Below are 27,619 nucleotides of genomic sequence, written 5' to 3' on the forward strand. Positions count from 1 at the left end.
TTTTATTCATTTTTGTTATTACTGAATACTACCAACATGTGATAATAAAACAAACAGAAGATCATATATATAAGTATACAATATTTCTTCATTCTTTCAACTACTATTTATTGAATGGCTGCTATATTCCAAACACTCTCATAGGCACTTTAAATCACTGAATAAAACAGAAGATTTTTTATGTTATTTTCTTCATGTCGGTGAAAAAGAACGGCCATTTCTCTTGCCTTGGGAAGTGACATCGAGCAGAAGTAGTAGGAGCCATCCATGCAGAGACAGTTTAGAACCCCCTCTTTCATAGAATGAAAGCTTGACCTACAATCCAATCCTTCACTGGCATTTTTATGTTGATGAGTGGTAATAAACATTAAATTGTCTCTGGTATTTTTACAGCTTAGCAAATGGAGTACCTTTGGGACTCTGGAAGTTATACCTCAGATTGAATCAGAAACACAGATGTTCTCGGTGGTGACAGAAGACGATTGTGAAATTCTTAAAATCCCAGCAAAGGGATATGCAAAGATAAAGGAGGTAAGATGATATCTAATATTTTATATAAACAAAAATTGGGCATAAACTCAAGCTACATTTTGATTCTCTAGACAAAGACAGCTATATCTGTTTTATTTTTAAATTTTAATTTAACCTAGAGACCATAAAAATGTTGTTTATTTGACAAAAATCACTTAAGAGTGCTGGTGATAGGTAGGTGAGGTGTAAACAAAGGTCTCAATGAATATATTTCAGGTAATTTTTAAATACCTTTTGGCTTTTCATTAATTTTAAACTCACTAATTTATTCATTCATTCATTCACTCATTCATTCATTCATTCAACAAATATGTGTTTTGCATGTCCACAGCATGTCATATGCTAAGAATACTAGAATAATAAGACAGATAATAGTACTGCTGCTTTCCCAGTCTCTATAGTCTACTTTAAAAGGAAAAATACTTGAATGTGATTGGCATGATATTTCATAATTACAACAGATATCAAACTCAGAGCTGCATGAATAAGTGATAACAACTTATTTCTGATTCCCTAATTCTGCGTTTTTAAGATAACTTCATTTACTTAAAGTTTGATAATTTATTCTCTTCTAATCAAATCCAAATTTTTTCTTGACTCCTATTATTCCTCCTTTGGATATCAGAGGAAGTTTGTATAAATAATGAGATTGAGGCTAGGGGCGGTGGCTCATGCCTGTAATCTCAGCACTTTGGGAGGCCGAGGAGGGTGTATCACCTGAGGTGGAGAGTTCGAGCCAGCCTGACCAACATGGAGAAACCCCTTCTCTACTAAAAAGACAAAATTAGCCGGGCTTGGTGGCACATCCCTGTAATCCCAGCACTTTAGGAGACCAAGGCAGGCAGATCACCTGAGGTCGGGAGTTCGAGACCAGCCTGACCAACATGGAGAAACCCTGTCTCTACTGAAAATACAAAATTAGCCGGATATGGTGGTGCATGCCTGTAATCCCAGCTACTCGGGAGGCTGAGGCAGGAGAATTGCTTGAACCCAGGAAGTGGAGTTTGTGGTGAGGAAAGATCGCACCATTACACTCCAGCCTGGGCAACAAGAGTGAACCTCCATCTCAAAAATAAATAAATAAATAAAAAATAATGGGATTGAAAGGTTTCCATGATCCTGCTGTTTCATCTTTTTTTGAATGAGCTTAAGCCAGGTGCAGGTCCTGCAGAAAGCTGGCATAAGCCATGGTTCAGTGCTCATGTGGAGTGGAGTTGAGAAGACATCCATCTTCTCGGGTCTCCAGTGGTGGGGAATTCTTATGATTTAGTGGTCCCAGTGTCAGTAGTGCAGGTAATTCTCTCAGAATTCAACGTTATTCCAAATCCCTGATGTTTATTTGTTTTGATTTTCAGAGTGGCTAGCTTTAACAAAAAATTCTGTATGTTTTGTTTTTATTTCCCAAATATCAGTACCAGTTACTTGATTTTATCAAACACAACTTTTTAGTTTAATCTTGACTATGACAGGGTTTTTAAAAACTTCTAAAACATTTATAGAAGTATAATATATTATGAAAGGTGAGCAAATATAATTTTAGTAATTAGATCTGAAGATTAATATTTTAGTATGTCTATGTGGCCATAGAGTGATGCTCAGATAAAATTCAAATGTATTCTATACTAACTTATATTCATATGGCCTTTATTTTACTTCTCTCACCATTTATCTATTTGCTATTTCTTTGATTTTAAATTGCCTATTATTAAAAATTTGATAATGACATTCTATTTTAGGAAAAAATAAAACTTGAAAATATGCAAAAGTTGAAATTAATCCGTAAGTGTCCTTATTATGAGGAATGGCCTACTTTATCCATATATGAGCTAATTGCACTCCTTAAATGGAAAAAATTTCCTCCAGGTCATGGTAAGTTTAATGCAATTTAGATCATTTTGTTTGCATTCTGTTATATTATTGGAACTGAAATTCTTCATAGTTGTAATATTTTATACAATATTTCTTCATATAAATATTCTCTAATTTATTTGATAATAACATTTGAATTGGACATTTAGATTATTTCCTGCTTTTTATTAAAAATGATACTGTACTGGCTTGAAGTGTGGTCTCAGGACTAACCTTACTTTTAACATCTCTCTCTACTCCCTATAACTGTTCCCCACTTGCTCCACCCTGACAGTTACTATAAGGGCCAAACTGAAAAGGATAAATACTAGAGGGTATAGCCACTCACACAGGAGAAAAAGAAAAAAAACATTTTTTTCTTTTCCTTTTTCCTGGGTGGATAACTATTTAAGCAGCAAGTTTGCTAATCTGTACTTGTGCTACATATATTAGCCGTGGAAAAAAATAATTATGGAGAATGAGTGAGGCCTAGATAAGAGAAAGCAGCAGTGAAGCACCTACATTTTCAATATTCAGCATAGCAAGGATGCACGGATTTCCTGGATTATGTGTACACAAAAAGTGTAGGTGGTATTGAGTCATTTTGCATGATTTGTCCATCTATGAAAGCCAATTTAACAAGGGTTGCTAACCCAAAAGGAACTGTGGTAGGATGGGCCAGAGCTTTAGGTCTCTTTTGGTAAGGAAACACAATTGCTACATGAGAGACAGCCAGCCACAGATAACAGAGAGAGGATGGCGACCTCGCCTCTCTTTCCTCACAGCCGGTGAAGGAGCCAGAACTTAGATTATAATGGAAGAGGAAGTGTTTGAAAGAAATACTTCTACCCCAAGTCTGCAAAGCCACAATTATAGTGAGGGACATTTTTAATTTAAGTTTGAGATTAAAGTTCTAAAACGAATGAATCTGATTGGTAAATTCTAGATAGCAACTATTTTAATAATAAAAACATGGCAGACTAGTTATGAAATCTGGCTAAGGTATCCTTTGAGGGAAACACTGTAACACAGGAAAACGAGGTTCAGCATACCAGGAGTTCTTTTACTGAAAAAAAGTAAATATCATTAGAGGCAAGTTTATGCTTTAAAAAGCAGGGATACTCTAATAAACCACTTAAATTTGGTGAGAATCTAAAACCTTTCTCGTATTTCTTCCAAATTTCCTTCTACTGCTTGCATTTATATTTTATTTATCATGTTTTTGAGATGTAGCATTTAATCCATGTTTAGTCAAATAACTATTTTTGCTCATAAATTTGAATATTTGTAGTATTGTTTTTGTTTATGACATATTTTTTCCTAATTAGTTATAAATGGCACTTTTTTAACCAAAAGTACAAATGGAAGGCAAGTAGTAAACTGACTTGTAAAAAATCGGGAATTGAATATTTCTAAATTCTCCATGTTTATTACATAGAAACAGATGAGCATCCCAGAACCAGTTTGATACCTCCAGGTGCCACTGATTCAAGTACCTGTGATGGTGATGCCTTTTTGTTCCTTCATTCATCCTTCACTGGTCTCTTTTGTTTTGGACAATGTTTTCTAACGTAGCATATTAATTCTTATAATAATTTTTCACCATATTTGCTATTTTTCATGGTTGCTTTATTTTTTATGGTTGTTTTGGATTTGTCACGGTTTTGTCACAGGTTTCCCACTTTGTATCAGAAATATCAAATTTTGATCCTTGCCTCTCTTCCATGCTTTTAATAAAAATATAATATCCAATCCTTGCCCATCTATCATTATATTAATATTTTTGAGGTGATTAGAAAAGAGGAAAGAGACCATCATAAAGATATTTTAAATTAGGGGATCCAAAAGAATTTGAAATTTGGAAAGGGGAGAATCATTATGTGTTTTAATATGTTTGATTACTAAGATAATAATCTGTCTCTTGATCTAAAATATCGATCAAAAGTACTAAAATTTTGCATCAAAGAGCTAAAAAGGTACTGAGACAGTTAACATACTGTTTCCTAGACTAATATTGAATTCAAGTTCTTTTTTGTAAATATCTTGAAAAATAAACGGTGGTGTTTGTTAAACTACTGATTGCATTGGACAATCTGTGAGTCTATTCAATAAGTCAAAATAATATTGTTTTCTCACCTATTCCCAAACATATAAATGTGTGGTACTTTCATAGTTTTAGAAAATATTTATCCTCCTTAGAGAAGAATGACAATTTCATCTGATAATCACCAAAGCCCTATGAGTTCTGAAAGACTGAAGTTTTTATAAATAAATATACCTACGTGAAGAATAAGTCCTGTCAAATTCATCTAATTTTCTTTTATGGTAGTGACAAACTTGATATATCAAAGAGAGGAATTGGATTATAATACTTCCTGACTGTTTACTCAAGATTTAGTTTGAATTTTTATCAGAGAATGTAGAGAATGTAGCTCAAATTACACTTTTATTATCTGGTTTGAAAATTAGCAGTAGTATGATTTCCAAGCATAATTATGTGTGTTTTGATCTTATTTTAAGAATGTACAGTGGATAGAGTTTCAGAGGGATTTAGTTAATTATTCAAAAGCTTGATAGAGTTTAGGATTAATCCTTGGCAATCAATGAAATAAGTAAAGCTTGTATCTGACTCTATTTGCTTTGTTAACTTCTTACATCTTCCTACTTTTGCTTCATATGCCAAGGGAACCTTATTATAATGAATATGTACAGTGTTGCTTATAATTTGGGTGTGTCCGGTTTATATCACATCGGCTAAAGTCTTCCCAGTTGTTATTCTTTCAAGATGTGGCCAACTTGAAAGTGACAACCAGCTTAGGTCACTAATCAACCTGTTCCCATGTGTATCATGAATATAAGAAAAAATGGTAAACTGACTTGGCAAACATTTAACTATTTATGCATATTTTGTTGTTTTCTTGCTTATGTCAGTACGCCCCCATCTTTCTCCAGGTAGGATTTGATATAGCAAACATGTTAATTGGAAAAACTAAAAAAATTACAGCAACATATTTAGTGCAAAAAGATAAAGTATGTGAAAATCATAATAATAACAGTAATAGTCAAAATTATATCTAGTTATCTCAAACCAAAAGTGGAGTGTTTCGGTCACAGAATACATAGGCTCTACATCCCTTCAATTTTTTGACATCAGTCTCTTCCAGTTCAATTTACTCTTCAGGGAATCAAAAGTCTTAGTCCCATGAGACACTCTTGAGCATCCCAGAACCAGTTTGATACCTCGAGGTGCCAGTGATTCAAGTACCTGTGATGGTGATGCCTTTTTATTCCTTCATTCATCCTTCACTGGTCTCTTTTGTCTTGGACAATATTTTCTAGTGTAGCATATTAATTCTTTTAATGATTTTTCACCATATTTGTTACTTTTTATGGTTGCTTTAGGTCTTACCATATAAATTTCAATTTAGCAGAATCTACTTCAGATTTTTACTGACTTAGTTCCAGTTTTAAATGTGACTCATATAGCTCTATTTCCATTTCCTCCTTTATATGTTATTATTATTATATATATTGCATCTACATATGTTAAAAATTTAACAATACATTATTATTTTACATAAAGTTATGTCTCAAAAACAGAGAAAAAGATCAGATATATATTTATAAGGTTCATTATATTAGACATCATATTTACCATTTCTAGTCATTTTTATTTGTTCCCGTGGACTTGAGCTGTCATCTGATATGCTTTCCTTAGTTCAGTATCAGTTTTCTCCCACCTGCTTTCTTATGCTTCTATTGGCAAATATATTATATTTCTATATGTTATAGATCCAACAACATTATACACATATTATTTCACACAATCACTCTTTATGTGTAAGAGAAGAATGGATAAGAAATATGCATTTCTCCTACCTTTTACAATTACACATTTACCTTTAGTGGTACTTTTTGATTTTTCATGTGGATTCAAATTACTATCTGGGGATGCTTGTTTGCAGCCTGAAGAACTTTTTTTAGTATTTCTTTGAGGGAGTATATGCTAGTAACAAATACTGCCAGGTTTTCTTGTACTGAGAATTTCTTCATTTCTCCTTTACTTTTGAAAGACAGCTTTGCAGGGTGTAGGATTTGAAGCTGAAATTGGGTTATTTTGTATAAGTTAAAAATGCAATCCCACTTTCTTCTGGCTTCTATTGTTTCTGATGTGAAGACAGCTGTTAATTTTATTGGGATTCATTTATAAGTGACAAGGCTTTTGCTTGCTGGTTTCAATATTTTCTCCTTGTCTTTGGCTTAAAGAAGTTTTACCATAATGTGTCTGTTTGCTTATTTTCTTACCTAGTACTAGAATTTTCTGTCACATACTTTATAACCCTATTTATTACTAATATCTCTGTTTCTGACTCTCTCATATATTGTTAGCTATGCTAATCAGTTTTAAAGTTTTTCTTGTTATTCACCCACTTAGAAATAGTCTATGTCCTCTCATTGTTATTCAGGTAAAATGCAAAATCTTTAATATAGTTTGAAAGGCCATTTGTATCTGGGCCATACCTATATCTCAAATTTTTAATTTTAATAATTCTTCTCTTTTTGTTCATGTTTCTGCCAACCTGGACTTTTATTAGTTCTTCTAGTGTCATTATCGCCATTGAGGCCTTTTACACATGTTGTTCCTTCTTCCTGGAGAAGTTACTTACCCCTCATTTCAGTATATTTACTATTGTTAAGATAATGTTTTCTGGACCAGTTGAGATTCTATTGCTCTTTCTTGCTTGCAGAGATGCCTCTTTGTCTCTCTGGGGGTCAAGAAACATTTTCTGCTAAAGAGCAGATACTAAATATTAGCTTTGTAGGTCATATAGGGCCTCTGTTACATATCCGCCTCCTTCTTCTTTTTAATGCCTTTAACAATGTAAGAATCACCCTTAGTTGTAGTGTTATAAAAAAAAAATGGGCCTTGGTTCAGATTTGGTCTGTGGTCTAAAGTTTTCCAACTCCTGTCCTATCTTATTTTGTTAATCGCCTTATTTTTTGGGGTGAGGGGGCACAGGGGACAAGGTCTCATTATATTATCCAGGCTGGACTCAAACTCCTGGGCTCAAGTGATCATTCAACCTCAGCCATTCGAGTAGCTGAGACTAAAGGCACATGCCACCATGCCTGGCTTTCCTTGTATTATCTTAACACTCATTATGCTGTGTCATAATTAATAGCTTAAGGGTCAGTTTGTCCACTAGACTTAAAATTTCTTTGGAATGGGACCATCTTATTTTTTAGTACCCAACAAATATCTAGAATTTGCAAGCCCTTGAAAATAATGTTGATGAGTGAATGAATATTTTGATGTCAGTGTTTACCCTTAGACCAAAGTTATGACTTCTTTCTTCCAAAAGAAAATAATTTAACTCTTTGCTGCTCAGTACATCTGGGTTGTATTAACATTTGGCATTAATTCTCTGAGGAAAATGCTGTCATTGATTCAATCTTAAAATATATTAATACATTTATTGATAAATCTCCTGATTAAAACACAATCTGTTGCTTTGCTATCTTTGAGTAGTTGTTTTACAGAATTGCATCGTTGCAATAAATCAACCATTAATAACGCTGAAAGGCTATACTGTCTTAAACTCACAATCCTGAGAGAATAAAGGCAATTTGGATTTAAGATGAGGTTAAATAAGGAAAACATTAGCACGGCATTAAGGACAACAATAGTTAAAGAAGTTTGAAAGTCTGTTCTCTTCAGTGAATCACCAAGAGTAAAAGATTTGTAGAATCTATCAACTAATTTTTATTTTTGGTCATCATGTTTAATTCTCAGTATGCATGCGGCAAGCTTTCTACTACATGGGGTGTGAGAAATGGAATGATCACTGATAAATGCAATTCAAGTATAATTTCCCTCCTTCTTATTAAGTTTGTCATCATATGTATTGTTCTTATTAATACCACTGTAAGAAAAAATTTTGGTGAATGATGAATACTGTAGATTATATGGCTCAATGCCTCTTCCAAACACTTCTAACCAACCTGTGAAAGCTAAAAACAGCTAGAGACTACATGTTCTAGAATCCTTTGTAAAAGTTTTAATTTTGATTGTGGCCTCCATTCTGCCCAGTATATATTTCTCTACAGTATTTGGAAGAAGTCAGGAGCAGCTCTCCTTGCAACCATGGTGATGAGCATGGTGGTTCTAAAGTTCATCCCCTGTATCACACGTGATGAGTGGCACAGAGCAGCAGGAGTGAGGTTTCCTTTAGAAGAGCTCTGTGTTGTGAGTGGGCATTTCCGCTGGCTACTCTATTTTCTTGCTCTATAGTATTGAATTCTAGTTTTATGGCCCTACTAGAGCTTCCTAACACCCTCTGATAAATGACTTTTTATTTAAGTTAGATCGCAAGAGTCTGCTGTCTGTACCTAGGAACAAAGGGCTGCGCACTGGGTGTTCATTCTACCAATGGTCTCCTTTGTGAATACCTACTTTTTTCAACATTTTTTCATTTGAAAAAATAAATTTTTTTCATAAGAAATATGAAATTTGTCTCTTCATATTTTTAACATCTGTGTACAGAACACCATGCTAGTTGCTTTTGTTGTAGCAATGAAAAGAAATACATTTTTAAATCACTTAAAGTCAGGCCGGGCACAGTGGCTCACACCCATATCCCAGCACTTTGGGAGGCTGAGGTGGGCTGACCACCTGAGGTCAGGAGCTCGAGACCAGCCTGGACAACATGATGAAACCGCATCTCTACTAAAAGAACAAAAATTAGCCAGGCACAGTGGCAGGCGCCTGTAATCCCAGCTACCTAGGAGACTGAGGCAGGAGAATCTCTTGAACCGGGAGGCTGAGGTTGCAGTGAGCCGAGATCGTGCTGCTGCACTCCAGCCTGGGTGACAGAGCAAGACTCCATCTCAAAAAATAAAATAAAATAAAATCACTTAAAGTCAAATGCTTCAGTAACTACACTGTACTCCTTACTATGTAGGACAGTTTGTTGATCTGAAAGATTTAATAATTAGAAAAATACAAAAAGTATGATTTTTAAACAAATGAGATAGATCAAAATATGATGTCTTAAAATGATTTTCACTATCTCATGGACATATATATTATCTAACATAATAAATATCAACACACACAGTGGAAACTGAATAGGAGAGAGGATTTTTTGGATATGGTTTAACCCAAAGTAGGACTGATAATGTTAGGCAGGAAAAATAGCATAAGACAATATATGGTTTGCAGATCTTGCTTTAGAAAAGTTGACCAAACAGCCCAATTTAATCAGATGCATATTCATGAACATTGGGAGATCAGTCAGACTTTCTGTAGTCTCAGGCATTTTAAATACCATATTCATATGCTTGGGCTTTAACTTACAGATAATGTGACATCATTAAAGGTTTTGAATAACAGAAGAGACCTGAAAAAGTCAAAGTTTTAGGGGAATAGCAGAGCAATAAGAGTGATAGTTGAAAGGAGAGAGGTACTAGAAAACCAGAACAATTAGGAGTCTATTTTGGTAGTACCAGAGGCAAAGAGATGAGAGGCAATGGAGATAAGAAGTAGTGGTGACAGTAATAATGGAAATAAATTAATAGGAGGAATGTTTTCATTATTTGGGAGTATTGTATAGAATAGATCTTTTCAAATACATTTCCACTTCTTTGCAATGCCGACAGTCTATACATGTTGGGGATGTTCTGGTTTTTCAGATCTCTACCAGAGTACTCTGTTGCTGTACAGATGCATATGTCTGTGGATGTCAGTTTAAACACACATCAGACACTGAGAACGGATTCTCAAGCATGGGTTGAAAGGGACCTGTGCTCTCACCCACCACCTGCAGCATTAGAACACACATTTCCTGGTATTTCTCACTGTCTCCACTCCAAATTCTTTTGTGAGTGCAGGCCACTATTTATATATGTTCAGAGGAGAGTTGCTTTTATTTTCCTACCCAGAGCCCAAGCATAAACATAGTTTCCGGAATGACTCATTTCATGTGTGGAAAGATATTTTTAATTCACATTTTCATTGATAGTCTTCATTGACATTATTTTCCCTTTACTCTTACTTTTGTCATTAAAACTCAAGCACTTTGACTATTGCCATCTGCAAATGCTCCCAAGGCTTCTTATGGGCCTGTTTACCACTTTTTTCAGCTTTATCTGTAATATATATTTTTTTACTATGAAAGGATTTATGGTGATATTGATCATCTAAAGGTACAAATTCAGAATATATGTATTTTATTGTTTTCTAAATAACATTTATTAAGATTACTTAAATATAATCCAGTATCTCAACATAGACTTTTCTGTTAGAATTTTTTTTTACAATTCAAGAATCTTCAATTTATTTTCCATGAAGCTTCTTTTTTTATAACTGTTTACTTATGATTTCATAGTATACCTTTTTGCTAGAGTAATAATTAGTAATAGAAATGTGTGATGGCTGTGTAAAATTTAATCATTTCATTAACATTCTCTGAAAAGAGCTTCTAATATTATTACCAGAGAAGCTTTAATAATTTACCTCATAAGTATTATGGCTAGAAATATCATTAAAATATAATGTTATAGTATAACAATGCACTACAGAATCACTGATTTTGTTTTCAATCAGTTTTGACTTTGACAAAGATATTTATATCTATAGAATACTTCAAACATACTTTGTAGAAAGTATATAGTTTAATTTCTTACTCAGAATTTAGCCTTCTGATTTTATTAATAATATGATAAATGTGAACAGTATATTAGTTATGTAAAGTACTGCTTATTTAAATAATTATCCAGCTGCTAGATAATAATTAAATTAAAATAAATTAAGAATTTATTTAATTAATTCAAATCCCTCAGAAGTGGATAAGATAAAATTAAGCACCTTTTAATAATGGAACACTCATCTATTCAGATTCCCCATGAGTAGATGGAGCTTTTCATCAGTAAGCCAGGCAACTACTGAAGCTCTTTATAGAGCTCTTTTCTCTACCTCTTTCTACTTCTCACAAATGACCATTGCTTCTTTATTTTGTCACAACATAAACTATATTTCCTATTACTGCAATTAACTTTTAGTATTGTGTCTCCTGATATTTAGAAGGAAAGTTGCATTTCTCTTCACCTAAAAAATAAAATTGCATAATTTCATTTTCTCACATTTGAAGCAAACTTAATATATAAAAATAAATTTGAAACTTTTTTCTCTAAGCAAACCAAATATGTGAACATTTAAATCTAGAGAAATGCTAAATTATAAATACTATTCATTTTAATAAAAGTAATTTCTACTAAAATTTCCAAAGTAGAACTGTTTAAAATGCGAACTCTTACGTTTCGCTATGAATATTATTTATAACCAAACTGTTAACAATGATTATTGCTGCTTGGTGCTATTGATTGTCTTTTTTCCTGTTTTTCTGTGTATTCTAGACATTCTATAATAAGTACATATGTTTATAGCAAAATAAATAGGTACAATTATAATACAATTTGATTTCTAAAAACCTAAAACAATATTTTTAATAAAGAAGCAATTCGTATTGGATGTTGTGATCCACCATTCCTGTCTTCTACCCATAGGAGTACATTAGCATAAGTCTTTGCCATCTTAGGTTTGACAGTTTACATGAACTTTGGCAATACATACTTTTGGGAATGCCTTCTGCATGGAAAGTTTCTTCACATTAGGAGGGATAAAATGAACAAAGATAGAGCCCAAAGTAACAGAAGTACTCAGGTATGTAGGGGAGGGAGAAAGGGGAAAGAAGTGAAAATAGAAAAGAGGTTCTTACTTGCTTCCAAATTCTAAGGCCAGGTCATTAGTGTGTAAAAGTAAATAAGGCCAAAGGGTTTCTTTGTGAATGGTGACATCTTGAGTATGTCTAACAAGAGGACATAAAGAAGCAGGATTGACTGTTGCAAAAGTAATTAGTATCTATATATATGTCTATATAATTTGGTATATATATATATGTGTGTGTCTGTATAATTTGGTAATGCTGTCGTGACCAATGATCACTGAATTCATTTCCTTTGTATATCTGATGTCTATAAAAAGAGAAATAAGACTTTAAATCATAAAACAGGCTATAATTCATAAAGTATCATAGTGTAATAATATATGGTTTGAGGAAGTATCTTAGGCTGATACTTACAGAAATAGAATGCAAGCCACATATATCATTTTAAATTTTCTAGCAGATACATTTAAAAAGTAAAAAATTAGGCCAGCGTGGTGGCTCACGCCTGTAATCCTAGCACTTTGGGAGGCCGAGGCGGGTGGATCACGAGGTCGGGAAATCAAGACCATCCTAGCTAACATGGTGAAACCCCTTCTCTACTAAAAATACAAACAAAAATTGGCCGGGCTTGGTGGCGGGTGCCTGTAGTCCCAGCTACTCCGGAGGCTGAGGCAGGAGAATGGCGTGAACCAGAGAGGTGGAGCTTGCAGTGAGCCGAGATTGTGCCACTGCAGTCCAGCCTGGGTCCGTCTCAAAAAAAAAAAAAAAGGAAAAAATTAAATAATATATTTTATGTAACACATACACATATCTAATTTAATATGTGACCAACATAAAAATTACTAATTAGACACTTTATACCTTTTTCATATTTTGTTTTCATATTGTCTTCAAAATCCAGTGTTATTGTACACTTACAGTGTATCTCTATTTGACCTTGCCACATTTTAAATGCTCAATAGCTACATGTGGCTAGCGGCTACCCTATGGGATAGCACAGTCGTAGAACATGCAATACTCTTTCTGATACTGTAGAACAGAAAAAGAGGCAAAAATATTGGCATAACAGATATACAGATATGAATTTTTAAATCTGTGTAAAGATTATTATTTCTTTTTAAAATATCTTATAAATCATTTTAATAATAACTTCCTAAAAAGTGACTAGAGCTAAGAGAGTGAACCATGTCAATAAAGGTTTGTTTTTTTATTCTGACATTTGAATGTCCTTAATTTGTCTGTAATCACACATTTACAGATGCATTTGTGAGAATGTGGGGGGTGTGTGTGTGTGATTATCTCAAGAAAATGAAAACATATTTACCTGTAATATTTTAATTTTCATTTTAAAATAAACTATGTTGCACTAATAAATCTGTTGAGATACCAGGATTATGAATTAAATGTGTTAGATCTTAATCTTTATGGATGCTAATGGGCCTCATGAAGTGATATTTATATCTCTATATTCTATCTAGAATTCTATATTTTATCTAGAATTCTATATTCTATATATTCTCTCTACATATTCTATATCTCTATATCTATATTAATAAGATCCTTATTAATATAGACATTAACATATTAATAAGAGCTTTATTATTAATATAGATTTGTATAAGCTGAGCTGTATTTTAAATACATCAGGAAACAATATTTACAGACATAATAATTATTTGAGAAAGTAATTTTCAAATTTTTTGTAAATCTGATTTTTATTATTGTTATTGTAACTACATTGCTATTTTTTTATTATAAAGGTAATTTTATATTCCACAAAGTTTTACCCCACTTGCAAATAGACTATGCATGTTTATAGTTTAAAAATTATATAGATTCATGGTATCATAAATTTGAAATCTAAAGTATTCCCCTCCCCTCAAGAAAATAGTATTAACTGCTTAGGTTCCCAGGACAAAGCGCGATGGAAGACTTAACATATCCTTCTCTGCTTCTGAAAATGAGGGGCTATCCCTCACCCCATGATCGCTACACCCTGACCCATTGAACAACATAAATGGATATTCCTTTAGCTTCAAATGTGCCTTGGTTTCTTTTTTCCCTCTTTTTTTTTTTTTTTTTTTTGAGATGGAGCCTCTCACTGTCGCCCAGGCTGGAGTGCAGTGAAGCAATCTTGGCTCACTGCAACCTTCACCTCCCGGGTTCAAGTGATTATCCTGCTTCAGCCTCCTGAGTAGCCAGGATTACAGGCTCCCACCATGAAGCCCGGCTAATTTTTTGTAGTTTTAGTAGAGATGGGGTTTCACCTTGTTGGCCAGGCTGGTCTCGAACTCCTGACCTTGTGATTTGCCTTCCTCGGCCTCCCAAAGTGCTGGGATTACAGATGTGAGCCACCGTGCCCGGCCCAAATGTGCCTTGGTTTCTTTGGTTTGTCCAGAAGATTGGGTAAGGGAAAAATCAGCATTTATTGAACATCTGCTCTGTGTCAGCTACTTTCTAGTTACTTTCACACACATTGTCTCATTTACTTCTCAAAACCTCTATCAGAAAAGTATATTTGCTTTATTAATACAGAAACTCAATCTCAAACGTTTACCATTCCAAGATTAGACTTTTGGTAAATGTCATGTTTGAAATCCAAAACTGATAAATGTGAAAATAAATCTTCTTTCCGTTACATTATGAAATTTCTTCAAGAGGTTTTCTAGTGTTTGGAAAAGTCTGAAGCAACTGCCTGTGGGTTTGCAGAGGTAAGAGTATCACAACACCAGTCAGTACAAAAATCTGGGTTTTATTTATTCATTTGTAAACTCAAGTCAGTTCTCTATTCCACTTTTTCCAATTATTTGCTTTTGAGAGTCTCAGGATTATCCTTCCTTCCTCTCCTTCCACATTTTCTCCCCTGTCCCTTCTCCTGGCCATGCTTCTCTAGTCCCGATGGTCTTGTTTAGATCACAGTGCGGTTTGTAGATTTTCCTTCACTCTCTCTTTCAGAAAAAAATGCCAAAATGGTGTTTTAAGAAGCTTTTATTGCTGTAATAAACAGAAAGAAATAGACATATGGTTAAAAAGCTCCTCACAGCATTCCATCTTCTCCTCCTGTTCACATAGACCTTCCTTAGTTTTCATGTAAATTAAATAAGTCTTTGGGAACATGCAGTCCTGAATTAGATCCAAATGCATTTCCCAGAAAATCATAGATTAAATGGATTTTGGATTGTTAATTTGATAAGTTAATTGGATTCCTTGTTTGTTGGAGAAGAGCAGAATGAGGGCTGAAAACTCAGTCCAAATATGAGACAGAGTGAGTAATAGCTGTGAAAATTGTCCCAGATCATTTGTCACCTGGGTGTATGTTAGAAAAAGGTACTACTTTCTCATGGCAGATGTGGCCCTATGCTAGGGAACACATAGTGGTAGGATCATGAGCTGGATTTCAGCCACACCACACCCTGCAGCCAGGTGTCCTTTTGCAGTGAACAACCTGCAAAATCATGTATATGCAGTGACCTTCCATCTCTCTGTTCCTTTCTCCTTACACATATAACATTCTGAAATCATATACTCGAGCTTGGATTATAAATAGGGCCAATGGCCTAGAAATATGGAGAAAAAAATGAAAAATATAATATAGTGAAAGGGAAACATGAAGAGTTTTCTTAGCCCATTGGACACTTGGCTTAACCTGGCAAATGTTAATATGTGGAGAACATATGCAAATCAGTTATCCAAAAGTCAGCATCACTTGCAGTTTAAAAAATATAAATATGATATCAAAACTCAAAATTATAGTTTTATGAATTATAAAGTATTTATAAATATTTTCAAATTGATTTTATTAATGTTATTCTCAGAAATGGAAACTATTTTAACAAAATATTTGTGTCCATGTATGTAGCCACAGAGATTAGACACAGACACAGCATGCTATAATGACAATGAATTATATCTCAATCAATAAGTACTTACAATATATAAAACCCCAAAAGTCTGGAGAGTCACCAGAACGAGTACCTGTTACTATTGATTTTAAAATCCATATTGAAAAACTTTAAAAAAATCTAAAGTTATGCATTGTTTAGGTAGAAACTAGACACACTAACTTCTAAGAAGCTAAAATTTTGTAGCTATACTGGTGTGTTAGGGCCACTAGCTGGTCACTTAATTGAAGACATTAGAAAATCATATAAGATGACATATATAGCTTAAGCATTTTATTTTAATTGAAAGTATTTATCATGGAGTCAGACACAATGGATAGTGCTTGTAGTCCCAGCTACTCAGGAGGCCAAGATGGGGAGATTATTAGATGTATATGTGTGTGTATACACACACACATACACACACACATTCTATTTTCAATGTTTGGAGGGTGAAGGCCTCTTATTTTAGTATGGTTCCACTGATTGGAGATCTGAATTTTTTTGTGTACTTACGAATTTTAGCATCAATTCATTTAAAGAGGGACAACAAATAAAATCTTTTGTGAAGACTAAAAATTTCTTTTGTACAATACAAAAGATGAAACAAAATGTTGGTTCTTTGAAAAAATAAATAAAATTGATAGACCATTGGCATGATTAACCAAGAAAAGAAGAGAGAAAATCCAAATAACCCCACTAAGAAACAAAACAGGAGATATTACAACTGACACCACTGAAATACAGAAGATCACTCCAGGCTACTATGAACACCTTTACATATATAAACTAGAAGACCTAGAAGAGATGGGTACATTCCTGGAAAAAATACAACCCTCCTAGCTTAAATCAGGAAGAATTAGATACCCTGAACACACTAATAACAAGCAGCAAGATTGAAATGGTAATTTAAAAATTAACAACAAAAAAAGTCCAGGACCAGATGGATTCACAGCAGAATTCTACCAAACATTCAAAGAATTGGTACTAATCCTTTTGAAACAATACCACAAGATAGAAAAAGAAAGAACCCTCCTTAATTTATTTTATGAAGCCAGCATCACCCTAATACCAAAACCAGGAAAGGACATAACCAAAAAAGAAAACTACAGACCAATATCCTTGATGAACACAGATGCTAAAATCCTTAATAAAATATTTGCTAACTAAATCCAACAACATATCAAAAAGATAATCTGTCATGATCACGTGGGTTTCATACCAAGGATGCAGGGATAGTTTAACATATGCAAGTCAATAAATCTGATACATCATAAAAACAGAATGCAAGTCAATAAATGTGACACACCACATAAACAGAATTAAAAACAAAAATCACAACTAAGAGCAGAACTGAAGGAAATAGAGACACAAAAAACCCTTCAAAAAATCAATGAATCCAGGACCTGGTTTTTTGAAAAGATCAACAAAATTGATAGACCACTAGCAAGACTGATGAAGAAAAGAGAGAAGAATCAAATAGAGGCAATAAAAAATGATAAAGGGGATATCACCACCAATCCCACAGAAATACAAACTACCATCAGAGAATAATATAAACACCTCTATGCAAATAAACTAGAAAATCTAGAAGAAATGGATAAATTCCTCGACACATATACCCGCCTAAGACTAAACCAAGAAGAATTTGAATCTCTGAATAGACCAATAACAGGCTCTGAAATTTAGGCAGTAATTAATAGCTTACCAACCAAAAAAAGTCCAGGACCAGACGTATTCACAGCCGAATTCTACCAGAGGTACAAGGAGGAGCTGGTACCATTCCTTCTGAAACTATTCCAATCAATAGAAAAAGAGGGAATCCTCCCTAAGTCATTTTATGAGGCGAGCATCATCCTGATACCAAAGCCTGGCAGAGACACAACAAAAAAAGAGAATTTTAGACCAATATCCCTGATGAACATCGAAGCAAAAATCCTCAATAAAATACTGGCAAACTGAATCCAGCAGCACATCAAAAAGCTTATCTAACATGATCAAGTGGGCTTCATCGCTGGGATGCAAGGCTGGTTCAACATATGCAAATCAATGAACGTAATCCAGCATAGAAACAGAACCAATGACAAAAACCACGTGGTTATCTCAATAGATGCAGAAAAGGCCTTTGACAAAATTCAACAACCCTTCGTGCTAAAAAACTCTCAATAAATTAGGTATTGATGGGATGTATCTCAAAATAATAAGAGCTATTTATGACAAACCCACAGCCAATATCATCCTGAATGGGCAAAAACTGGAAGCATTGCCTTTGAAAACTGGCACAAGACAGGGATGCCCTCTCTCACCACTCCTATTCAACATAGTGTTGGAAGTTCTGGCCAGGGCAATCAGGCAGGAGAAGGAAATAAAGTGTATTCAATTAGGAAAAGAGGAAGTCAAATTGTCCCTGTTTGCAGATGACATGACTGTATATTTAGAAAACCCCATCGTCTCAGCCCAAAATCTCCTTAAGCTGATAGGCAACTTCAGCAAAGTCTCAGGATACAAAATCAATGTGCAAAAATCGCAAGCATTCTTATACACCAATAACAGACAGAGAGCCAAATCATGAGTGAACTCCCATTCACAATTGCTTCAAAGAGAATAAAATACCTAGGAATCCAACTTATAAGGGATGTGAAGGACATCTTCAAGGAGAACTACAAACCACTGCTCAATGAAATAAAAGAAGATACAAACAAATGGAAGAACATTCCATGCTCATGGGTAGGAAGAATCAATATCGTGAAAATGGCCATACTGCCCAAGGTAATTTACAGATTCAATGCTATCCCCATCAAGCTACCAATGATTTTCTTCAAAGAATTGGAAAAAAACCACTTTAAAGTTCATATGGAACCAAAAAAGAGCCCGTATTGCCAAGTCAATCCTAAACCAAAAGAACAAAGCTGGAGGCATCATGCTACCTGACTTCAAACTATCCTACAAGGCTACAGTAACCAAAACAGCATGGTACTGGTACCAAAACAGAGATATAGACCAATGGAACAGAACAGAGCCCTCAGAAATAATGCCGCATATCTACAACCATCTGATCTTTGACAAACCTGAGAAAAACAAGCAATGGGGAAAGGATTCCCTATTTAATAAATGGTGCTGGGAAAACTGGCTAGCCATAAGTAGAAAGCTGAAACTGGATCCCTCCCTTACACCTTATATAAAAATTAATTGAAGATGGATTAAAGACTTAAATGTTAGACCTAAAACCATCAAAACCCTAGAAGAAAACCTAGGCAATACCATTCAGGACATAGGCATGGGCAAGGACTTCATGTCTAAAACACCAAAAGCAATGGCAACAAAAGCCAAAATTGACAAATGGGATCTAATTAACTAAAGAGCTTCTGCACAGCAAAAGAAACTACCATCAGAGTGAACAGGCAACCTACAGAATGGGAGAAAATTTTTGCAATCTACTCATCTGACAAAGGGCTAATATCCAGAATCTACAATGAATTCAAACAAATTTACAAGAAAAAAACAAACAACCCCTTCAACAAGTGGGCGAAGGATATAAACAGACACTTCTCAAAAGAAGATATTAAACAGCCAAAAGACACATGAAAAAATGCTCATCATCACTGGCCATCAGAGAAATGCAAATCAAAACCACAATGAGATATCATCTCACACCAGTTAGAATGGCGATCATTAAAAAGTCAGGAAACAACAGATGCTGGAGAGGATATGGAGAAATAGGAACACTTTTACACATTGGTGGGACTGTAAACTAGTTCAACCATTGTGGAAGTCAGTGTGGCGATTCCTCAGGGATCTAGAACTAGAAATACCATTTGACCCAGCCATCCCATTACTGGGTATATACCCAAAGGACTGTAAATCATGCTGCTATAAAGACACATGCACACGTATGTTTATTGCGGCATTATTCACAATAGCAAAGACTTGGAACCAACCCAAATGTCCAACAATGATAGACTGGATTAAGAAAATGTGGCACATATACACCATGGAATACTATGCAGCCATAAAAAATGATGAGTTCATGTCCTTTGTAGGGACATGGATGAAGCTGGAAACCATCATTCTCAGCAAACTATCGCAAGGACAAAAAACCAAACACCACATGTTCTCACTCATAGGTGGGAATTGAACAATGAGAACACATGGACACAGGAAGGGGAACATCACACACCAGGGCCTGTTGTGGGGTGGGGGGAGGGGGGAGGGATAGCATTAGGAGATATACCTAATGGTAAGTGATGAGTTAATGGGTGCAGCACACCAACATGGCACATGTATACATATATAACAAACCTGCACATTGTGCACATGTACCCTAGAACTTAAAGTATAATAAAAATAAATAAAAAAACAAAAATCACATAATTATTTCAATAGATGCAGAAAAAGCATTCAACAAAATCCAGCATTACTTTATGATTAAAACTCTCAGCAATGTCGGCATACAAGGGACATATCTTAATGTAATAAAAGCCATGTATGACAAACCCACAGCCAACATAATACTGAATGGGAAAAAGTTGAAAACATTCCTTCCGAGAACTGGAACAAGAGAAGGATGCCCACTCCCACCACTCCTCTTCAACATAGTACTGGAAATCCTAATCAGAGCAATCAAGAGAAAGAAATAAAGGGCATCCAAATTGGTAAAGAGGAAGTCAAACTGCCACTGTTTGCTAACAAGATGATTGTTACCTTGAAAACCCTAAGGATTCCTCCAGAAAGCCCCTAGAACTGATATAAGAATTCCTAAGTTTCTGGGTACAAGATTAATGTGCACAAATCAGTAGCTCTTCTATACACCAACAATGACTAAGTGAAGAATAAAATCGAGAACTCAACACCTTTTACAATAGCTGCAAAAAAAAAATACTTAAAATATACCTAACCAAGAATTTGAAAGAACTCTACAAGCAAAACTACCAAACACTGCTGAAAGAAAGAATAGATGACATGAACAAATGGAAACAAATCCCATGCTCATGGATGGGTAGAACTGATATTGTGAAAATGACCATATTGCCAAAAACAATCTACAAATTCAATGCACTTCCCATCAAAATACCACCATCATTCTTCAGAGAATTAGAAAAAACAATTCTAAAATTGATATGGAACCAAAAACGGGCCCACATAGCCAAAGCAAGATTAAGCAAAAAGAACAAATCTGAGGCATCACACTACCTGATTTCAAACTATACTGTAAGGCCATAGTCACCAAAACAGCATGGTATTGGTATAAAAATAGGCACATAGACCCATGGAACAGAATAGAGAACACAGAAATAAACCCAAGTACTTACAGCCAACTGAACTTCAACAAAGCAAATGAAAACATAAAGTGGGGAAAGGACACCCTCTTCAACAAATGGTGTTGGGATAATTGGCAAGCCACATGTAGGAGAATTAAACTGGATCCTCATCTCTCACCTTATACACAAATCAACTCAAAATGGATTAAAGACATAAACCTAAGACTTGAAACTATAAAAATTCTAGATGATAACATCAGGAAAACCCTTCTAGACATTGGCTTAAACAAGGATTTCATGACCAAGAACCCAAAAGCAAATGCAGTAAAAACAAAGATAAATAGCTGGGACCTAATTACACTAAAGAGCATTTGCACAGCAAAAGGAACAGTCAGCAGAGTAAACAGACAACCCACAGAGTGGGAGAAAATCTTCACAATCTATGCATCTGACAAAGGACTAATATCCAGAATCTACAACAAACTCAAATACAATAGTAAGAAAAAAACAATCCCATCAAAAAGTGGTCTAAGGACATGAATAGACAATTCCCAAAAGAAGATATACAAATGTCCAACAAACATATGAAAAGATGCTCAACATCACTAATGATAAAGGAAATGCAAATCAAAACTTCAATGCGATACCACCTCACTCCTGCAAGAATAGCCATAATCAGAAAATCAATAAAACAGTAGATGGTGGTGTGGCTGCAGGGAACACTTTTATACTGCTGGTGGGAGTGTAAACTAGTATAGCTGCTATGGAAAACAGTGTGGAGATTCCTTTAAGAACTAAATGTAGAACTACCGTTTGATCCAGAAATACCACTACTGGGTATCTACTCAGAAGAAAAGAAGTTATTATTCGAAAAAGATACTTGCACACGCATGTTTGTAGCAGCATGATTCACAACTGCAAAATCATGGAACCAATCCAAATGCCCATCAATCAATGAGTGGATAAAGTAACTGTGATGATGGAATACTGCACAGTAGTATATGATGGAATACTACACAGCCATTAAAAGGAATGAGTTAACAGCATTTGCAGTGACCTGGATGAGATTGAAGACTATTATTCTAGGTGAGGTAACTCAGGATGGAAAACCAAACATCATGTGTTCTCACTGATATGTGGGAACTAAGCTATGAGGACACAAAGGCATAAGAATGACACAATGGACTTTGGGGATGTGGGGGAAGAGTGGGAGGGGGGTGAGGGATAGAAGACTACAAATATGGTGCAGTGTATACTGCCTGGGTCATGGGTGCCCCAAAATCTCACAAATCACCACTAAAGAACTTAATCATATAACCAAATACCACCTGTACCCAAATAATTTACGGAAAATAAAATAAAAGTCAATGTACCCCAGGATATGCGGGAACAGAAAAAAATGTACTCAATAACTATATCTGAAATAAATAAATGACCTAACCTCAAAAATAAATAAAATGATAGGAAAAAATAAAATAAAATAATCGTAAAAATTTGTTTTGTTTTTCCCAGACTCTTGTCTACATCTAAATAGAAGATATTATTTTGCAACTCAATATTTAGGTCTTTATAATGGATTCATCTTAGATTTCATAAAAACATAAGCCCTCTTGAACATAAAATAATTGTTGTTTTAACATTTGATTAAATATGTACTTACAATGCAAATGAAAATTGTATAAACAGAATTTGGAACAAACACAACTATTGTGAAGAACACAATTTAACTGGCATTAATTGAAGTACATGAGGATATTAAAGTGTAGGACACTAGCTACAGGTATTTAATGGGACATAGGCATGGGTCATGCTTTGTAGAGTCAGGTTATTTGGCAGATTTGTAAAATGGAATCTGGTTAGGAAATTTTTGCTGAAAACTTAAGTGATCAGAATTTAGCAAGGGCTGCGTGCGGTGGCTCATGTCTGTAATCCCAGCATGTTTGGAGGCTGAAGCAGGTGGATCAGCTGAGGCTGGGACTTCAAGACCAGCCTGGACAACATGGCGAAGTGTCATCTCTACTAAAAATACAAAAATTAGCTGGGCATGGGGGCACATGCCTGCAATACCAGCTACTTGGGAGGCTGAGGCAGGAGAATCGCTTGAACCTGGGAGGTGGAGGTTGCAGTGAGCCAAGATTGTGCCATTGCATTCCAGCCTGGGCAAAAGAGTGAAACTCCATCTCAAAAAAAAAAAATATATATATATAGAGAGAGAGAGAGAGAGAACTTAGCAAGGATATTGCAAGAAGGCTTCATGGATTCTAAACTCATATCTTTCCATTTTAAGTGATGGCAGTCAAACTCAATGAAGCAAGAGAAAAAATAACAATAAACAAAATAATTTATTGGTTTATACAACTAGGAAGTTACAGCCAACAAGCGACATTATCTTTATAGCCCTGTGAAAAAGTCCCTTTTCCTGATTGTTCTAGGAAAAATCTGTTATGACTTACTGGCTGGAGTTGGGTTACATGCACACAATGAACAATTTACTTGGGCCAGGGGATGGAATTTGTTGTTCAGTTATTGCTTGGTAACAGACCTTCCCCTAGGAATTGGTAAAGTCCTTTTTGAAACCCTGGACTACCAAGAGGATGGGTGTGTCTCTCGCAATTTTTACAAAAAAATCATGTTTCATCCAGCTCAGAGTCAGACATTTCATAATCTTTAAAATATTCCTGCAGCTGTCAGAATTAGTTAATAAGACCGTCTCCTTTTGAGCTTGGATATGCTTTGTCTTTTTCGTGTGATTCTATTTCTTCTTTCATGTTGATATATAATGTACATATTTATAGGGTACGTGTGATATTTTGACACATACATACAATGTGTCATCAAATGAGTGTATTTAAAATATCCATAATCTCAAACATTTGTTATTTCTTTGTGTTAGAAACATTTCAAATCTTCTCTTCCAGCTATTTTGAAATATACGGTATATTGTTGTTAACTATAGTCACCCTGCTGTGATTTGGAACACTAGAATTTGTTCCTTTTATGTAACTATAATTTTGTACCCATTAACCAGTCTCTCTTCAACCTCTCCCCTGACCCTTCCTAGCCTCTCATATTGATAATTCTACTCTGTACCTCCATGAGATCCACCTTTTTAGCTCCCACAAATGGGTGAGAACATGCAATATTTGTCTTTATGTGCCTGGCTTATTTCATTTAATATAACGACCTCTAATTTTATCCATGTTGCTGCATATGACAGCATTTAGTTATTTTTTTATACCTCAATAGTATTCTATTATGTATGCATACCACATTTTCTTTATCCATTCATTTCTTGATGGACATTTACATAGATTCCATAACTTGGCAATTGTGAATAGTGCTACCTTAAGCACTGGGTTGTAGGTATCCCACTGAAATGCTGATTTTCTTTCTTTTGGGTAAATAGTCAGTAGTAGGATTGCTGGATCATGTGATAGTTCCAATTTCAGTTTTGAGGAACCTCCATACATTTTTAAATAATGGCTTTATTTATATTCCTACCAACAATGTATAAGACTTCCCCTTTTTCTGCATTCTCATCAGCATTTGTTAATTGTCTTTTGTAATAGCCATTAAAACTAGGATAATATAATCGATTTCCTCTTATTACCAAATCATCTCTGCTTCTCCATGCCACTATATCCCCAGTTATACCTGTCATTTCTTGCATTTCTTGGTACCTAACATTTTAGCTGTCTTCTATTCAGGTCAACATTTAAATTACAGATTTTCCTCCAAATTTCTCAGAGGTAGTAATGTTTCTAGTGCTATTGCTTTGTGTATTTCTATTTATAACTGCCTTCATATGATTTCGGGAAATATAATTCCCAGTGGGAATTTTCTAGAATTCCTAAATTGACTCGTGCTCAAGACTTATGATAAGAAAAGTTTTTGTAGACTTTCATAAACAAAACTCGTATCTGTATATCTGTAGCTGTGTGTCTGTATCTATATCTTTATCACTTATACCTATGAATAACTATATCTACATATAAATCTGTATTTATGTCTGTATATAATCAATCATCTCCTGGATAGAGTGATACCTGTAAGTGATTTCCATTTTTCAAAAGCAAGTCATACTTCTGTTATCCTCTTTCTTCTAAAAGTACCATATTGGAAGTCCTAGCCAGGGCAATCAGGCAAGAAAAAAAATAAAATAAAAGGTGTCCAAATAGGAAAAGAAGAAGTCAAACTGTTTCTCTTCATGGATGAAATGATTCTGTACCTAGAAACCCCTAAAAACTTTGCCACCAGTCCCTGATAAATGACTTCAGTAGAGTTTCAAGATACAAAATCAATGTACAAAAATCAGTAGCATTTCTATATACCAATAATGTTCAAGCTGAGAACCAAATCAAGAATGCAAACCCAGACAGATATGGTGGCTCATACCTATAATTCCAGCATTTTGGGAAGCCAAAGTGGGAGGATCACTTGAGCCCAGGAGTTTATGACCAGTCCTGGCAACATAGTGAGATTCCATCTCTACAAAAAAGTTTAAAAAATTAGCTTGGCGTGGTGGCACATGCTATATAGTCCCAGCACTCAGGAAGCTGAGGTGGGAAGATCATTTGATCCCAGGAGGTAGAGGGTGCATTGAGCTGTGATCATGCCACTGCACTCCAGCCTGGGTGATAGAGTACAACACTGTCTAAAAAAAATGCAACCCCATTTACAATATCCACACACACAAAAAAATACATAGGAAGACATCTAACCAAGGAGGTGAAAGAAAGACCTCTATAAGGAAAACTACAAAACACTACTTTAGAAAATCACAGATGACACAAACAAATGGAAAAACACTCCACCCTCATAGCTTGGAAGAATCAATATTGTTAAAATGGCCATATTGCCCAAAACAATCTACAGTTTTAACACTATTTCTATCAAATGACCAATGTCATTTTTCACAGAATTTGAAATAAGCGATTCTAAAATTTATATGGAGCTAAAAAAGGGCCCAAATAGCCAATGCAATTTTAAGCGAAAAGAACAAAGCCAGAGGCATCACACGACCAGACTTCAAACTGTAGTATAAGGCTACAGTAACCGAAACAGCATGGAACTGTACAAAAAGACACATGGACCAATGGAACAGAATAGAGAACCTAGAAAATAAGCTACACATCTGCAACTGTCAGTCTTTGACAAAGTTGACAAAAATAAACAATGGTACTGGGATAGCTGGCTAGCCATAAGCAGACAAAACTGGACCCCTTCTTTTCACCACATATAAAAATTAAGTCGAGATGGAGAGAAGACTGAAGCCTAAGACCTCAAACTATAAGAACCCTAGGAGAAAACCTAGGAAACAGCATTGTGGACATTGGCCTTGGGAAAGAATTTATGGCTAAATCCTCAAAAGCAATTGCAACAAAAACAAAAATTGACAAGTGGGACCTAATTAAACTAAAAAGCTTCTGCACAACAAAAGAAACTATCAACAGAATAAACAGAACCTACAGAATGGGAGAAAATATTCACAAACAATACATCCAACAAAGGTCTGATATCTAGAATCTATAAGAAACTTAAACAATTCAACAAGCAAAAAACAAAAAACTCACCTAAAAAGTAGGCAAAAGACATAAACAGATGCTTCTTAAAGAAGACATAAATGAAGCCAACAAACATGTAAAAATGCTCAACATCACTAATTATCAGAGAAATGCAAATCAAAATGCATATCACAGAAATGGAAATCAAATTATCAGAGAAATGCAAATGGGAGATACGATCTCCCACCAGTCAGAATGGCTATTATTAAAAAGTCAAAAAACAACAGATGCTGGTGAGGCTGCAGAGAAAAGGAAATGCCTGTCCACAGTTGGTGGGAATGTAAATTAGTTTAGCCACTGTGGAAAGCAGTGTGCAGAATTTTCAAAGAAAAAATGGAACTACTAATAAACCCAACAATCCAATTCTTGAGTATATAACTAAAATAAAATAAATCCTTCTAGCAAAAGGACACATGCACTTGTAAGTTCATTGCAGTACTGTTCACAATAGCAAAGACATGAAATCAATGTAGTTATCCATCAACAATGTATTAGATAAAGAAAATGTGGCACATATATACCATGAAATAGTATGCAGCTATAAAAAAGAGCAAAATCATATCCTTTGCAGCAATATGAATGCAGCTGGAGGTCATTACCCTATGCAAATTAACACAGGAACTGAAACCAAATACTGCATGTTCTCACTTGTAAGTGGAAGCTAAACGTTGGGTACTCATGGACATAAAGGTGCCAACTGTAGACAATGGGGACTACCAGAGTGGGGAGGGAGAGAGGGGAACAAGGATTGAAAAACTAACTATTGGATAGTATGCTTAGTACCTAGCTGACAGGATCAATTGTACCCCCAA

At 34.9% G+C, this 27,619-nt stretch overlaps 1 protein-coding gene across 5 annotated transcripts in view; it reads left to right on the forward strand.

The window, feature by feature from the left end:
• Positions 1–27,619, forward strand: part of CNBD1 (cyclic nucleotide binding domain containing 1) — a 623,001-nt gene that overhangs the window by 418,391 nt on the left and 176,991 nt on the right. For all 5 annotated transcript variants that reach the window (XR_008668004.2, XM_055349242.2, XM_055349243.2 and 2 more), the window contains 2 exons: positions 394–531; positions 2,268–2,400. Coding sequence is in view for 4 of the 5 variants with exons in the window: in XM_055349242.2 (XP_055205217.2) it covers positions 394–531; positions 2,268–2,400 (271 nt within the window). In the remaining variant the exon portion in view is untranslated. The remainder of the gene's footprint in view (positions 1–393; positions 532–2,267; positions 2,401–27,619) is intronic.

Source organism: Gorilla gorilla, chromosome 7, assembly GCF_029281585.2.
Source record: "Gorilla gorilla gorilla isolate KB3781 chromosome 7, NHGRI_mGorGor1-v2.1_pri, whole genome shotgun sequence".
In the NCBI taxonomy this organism is placed as follows: domain Eukaryota; kingdom Metazoa; phylum Chordata; class Mammalia; order Primates; family Hominidae; genus Gorilla; species Gorilla gorilla.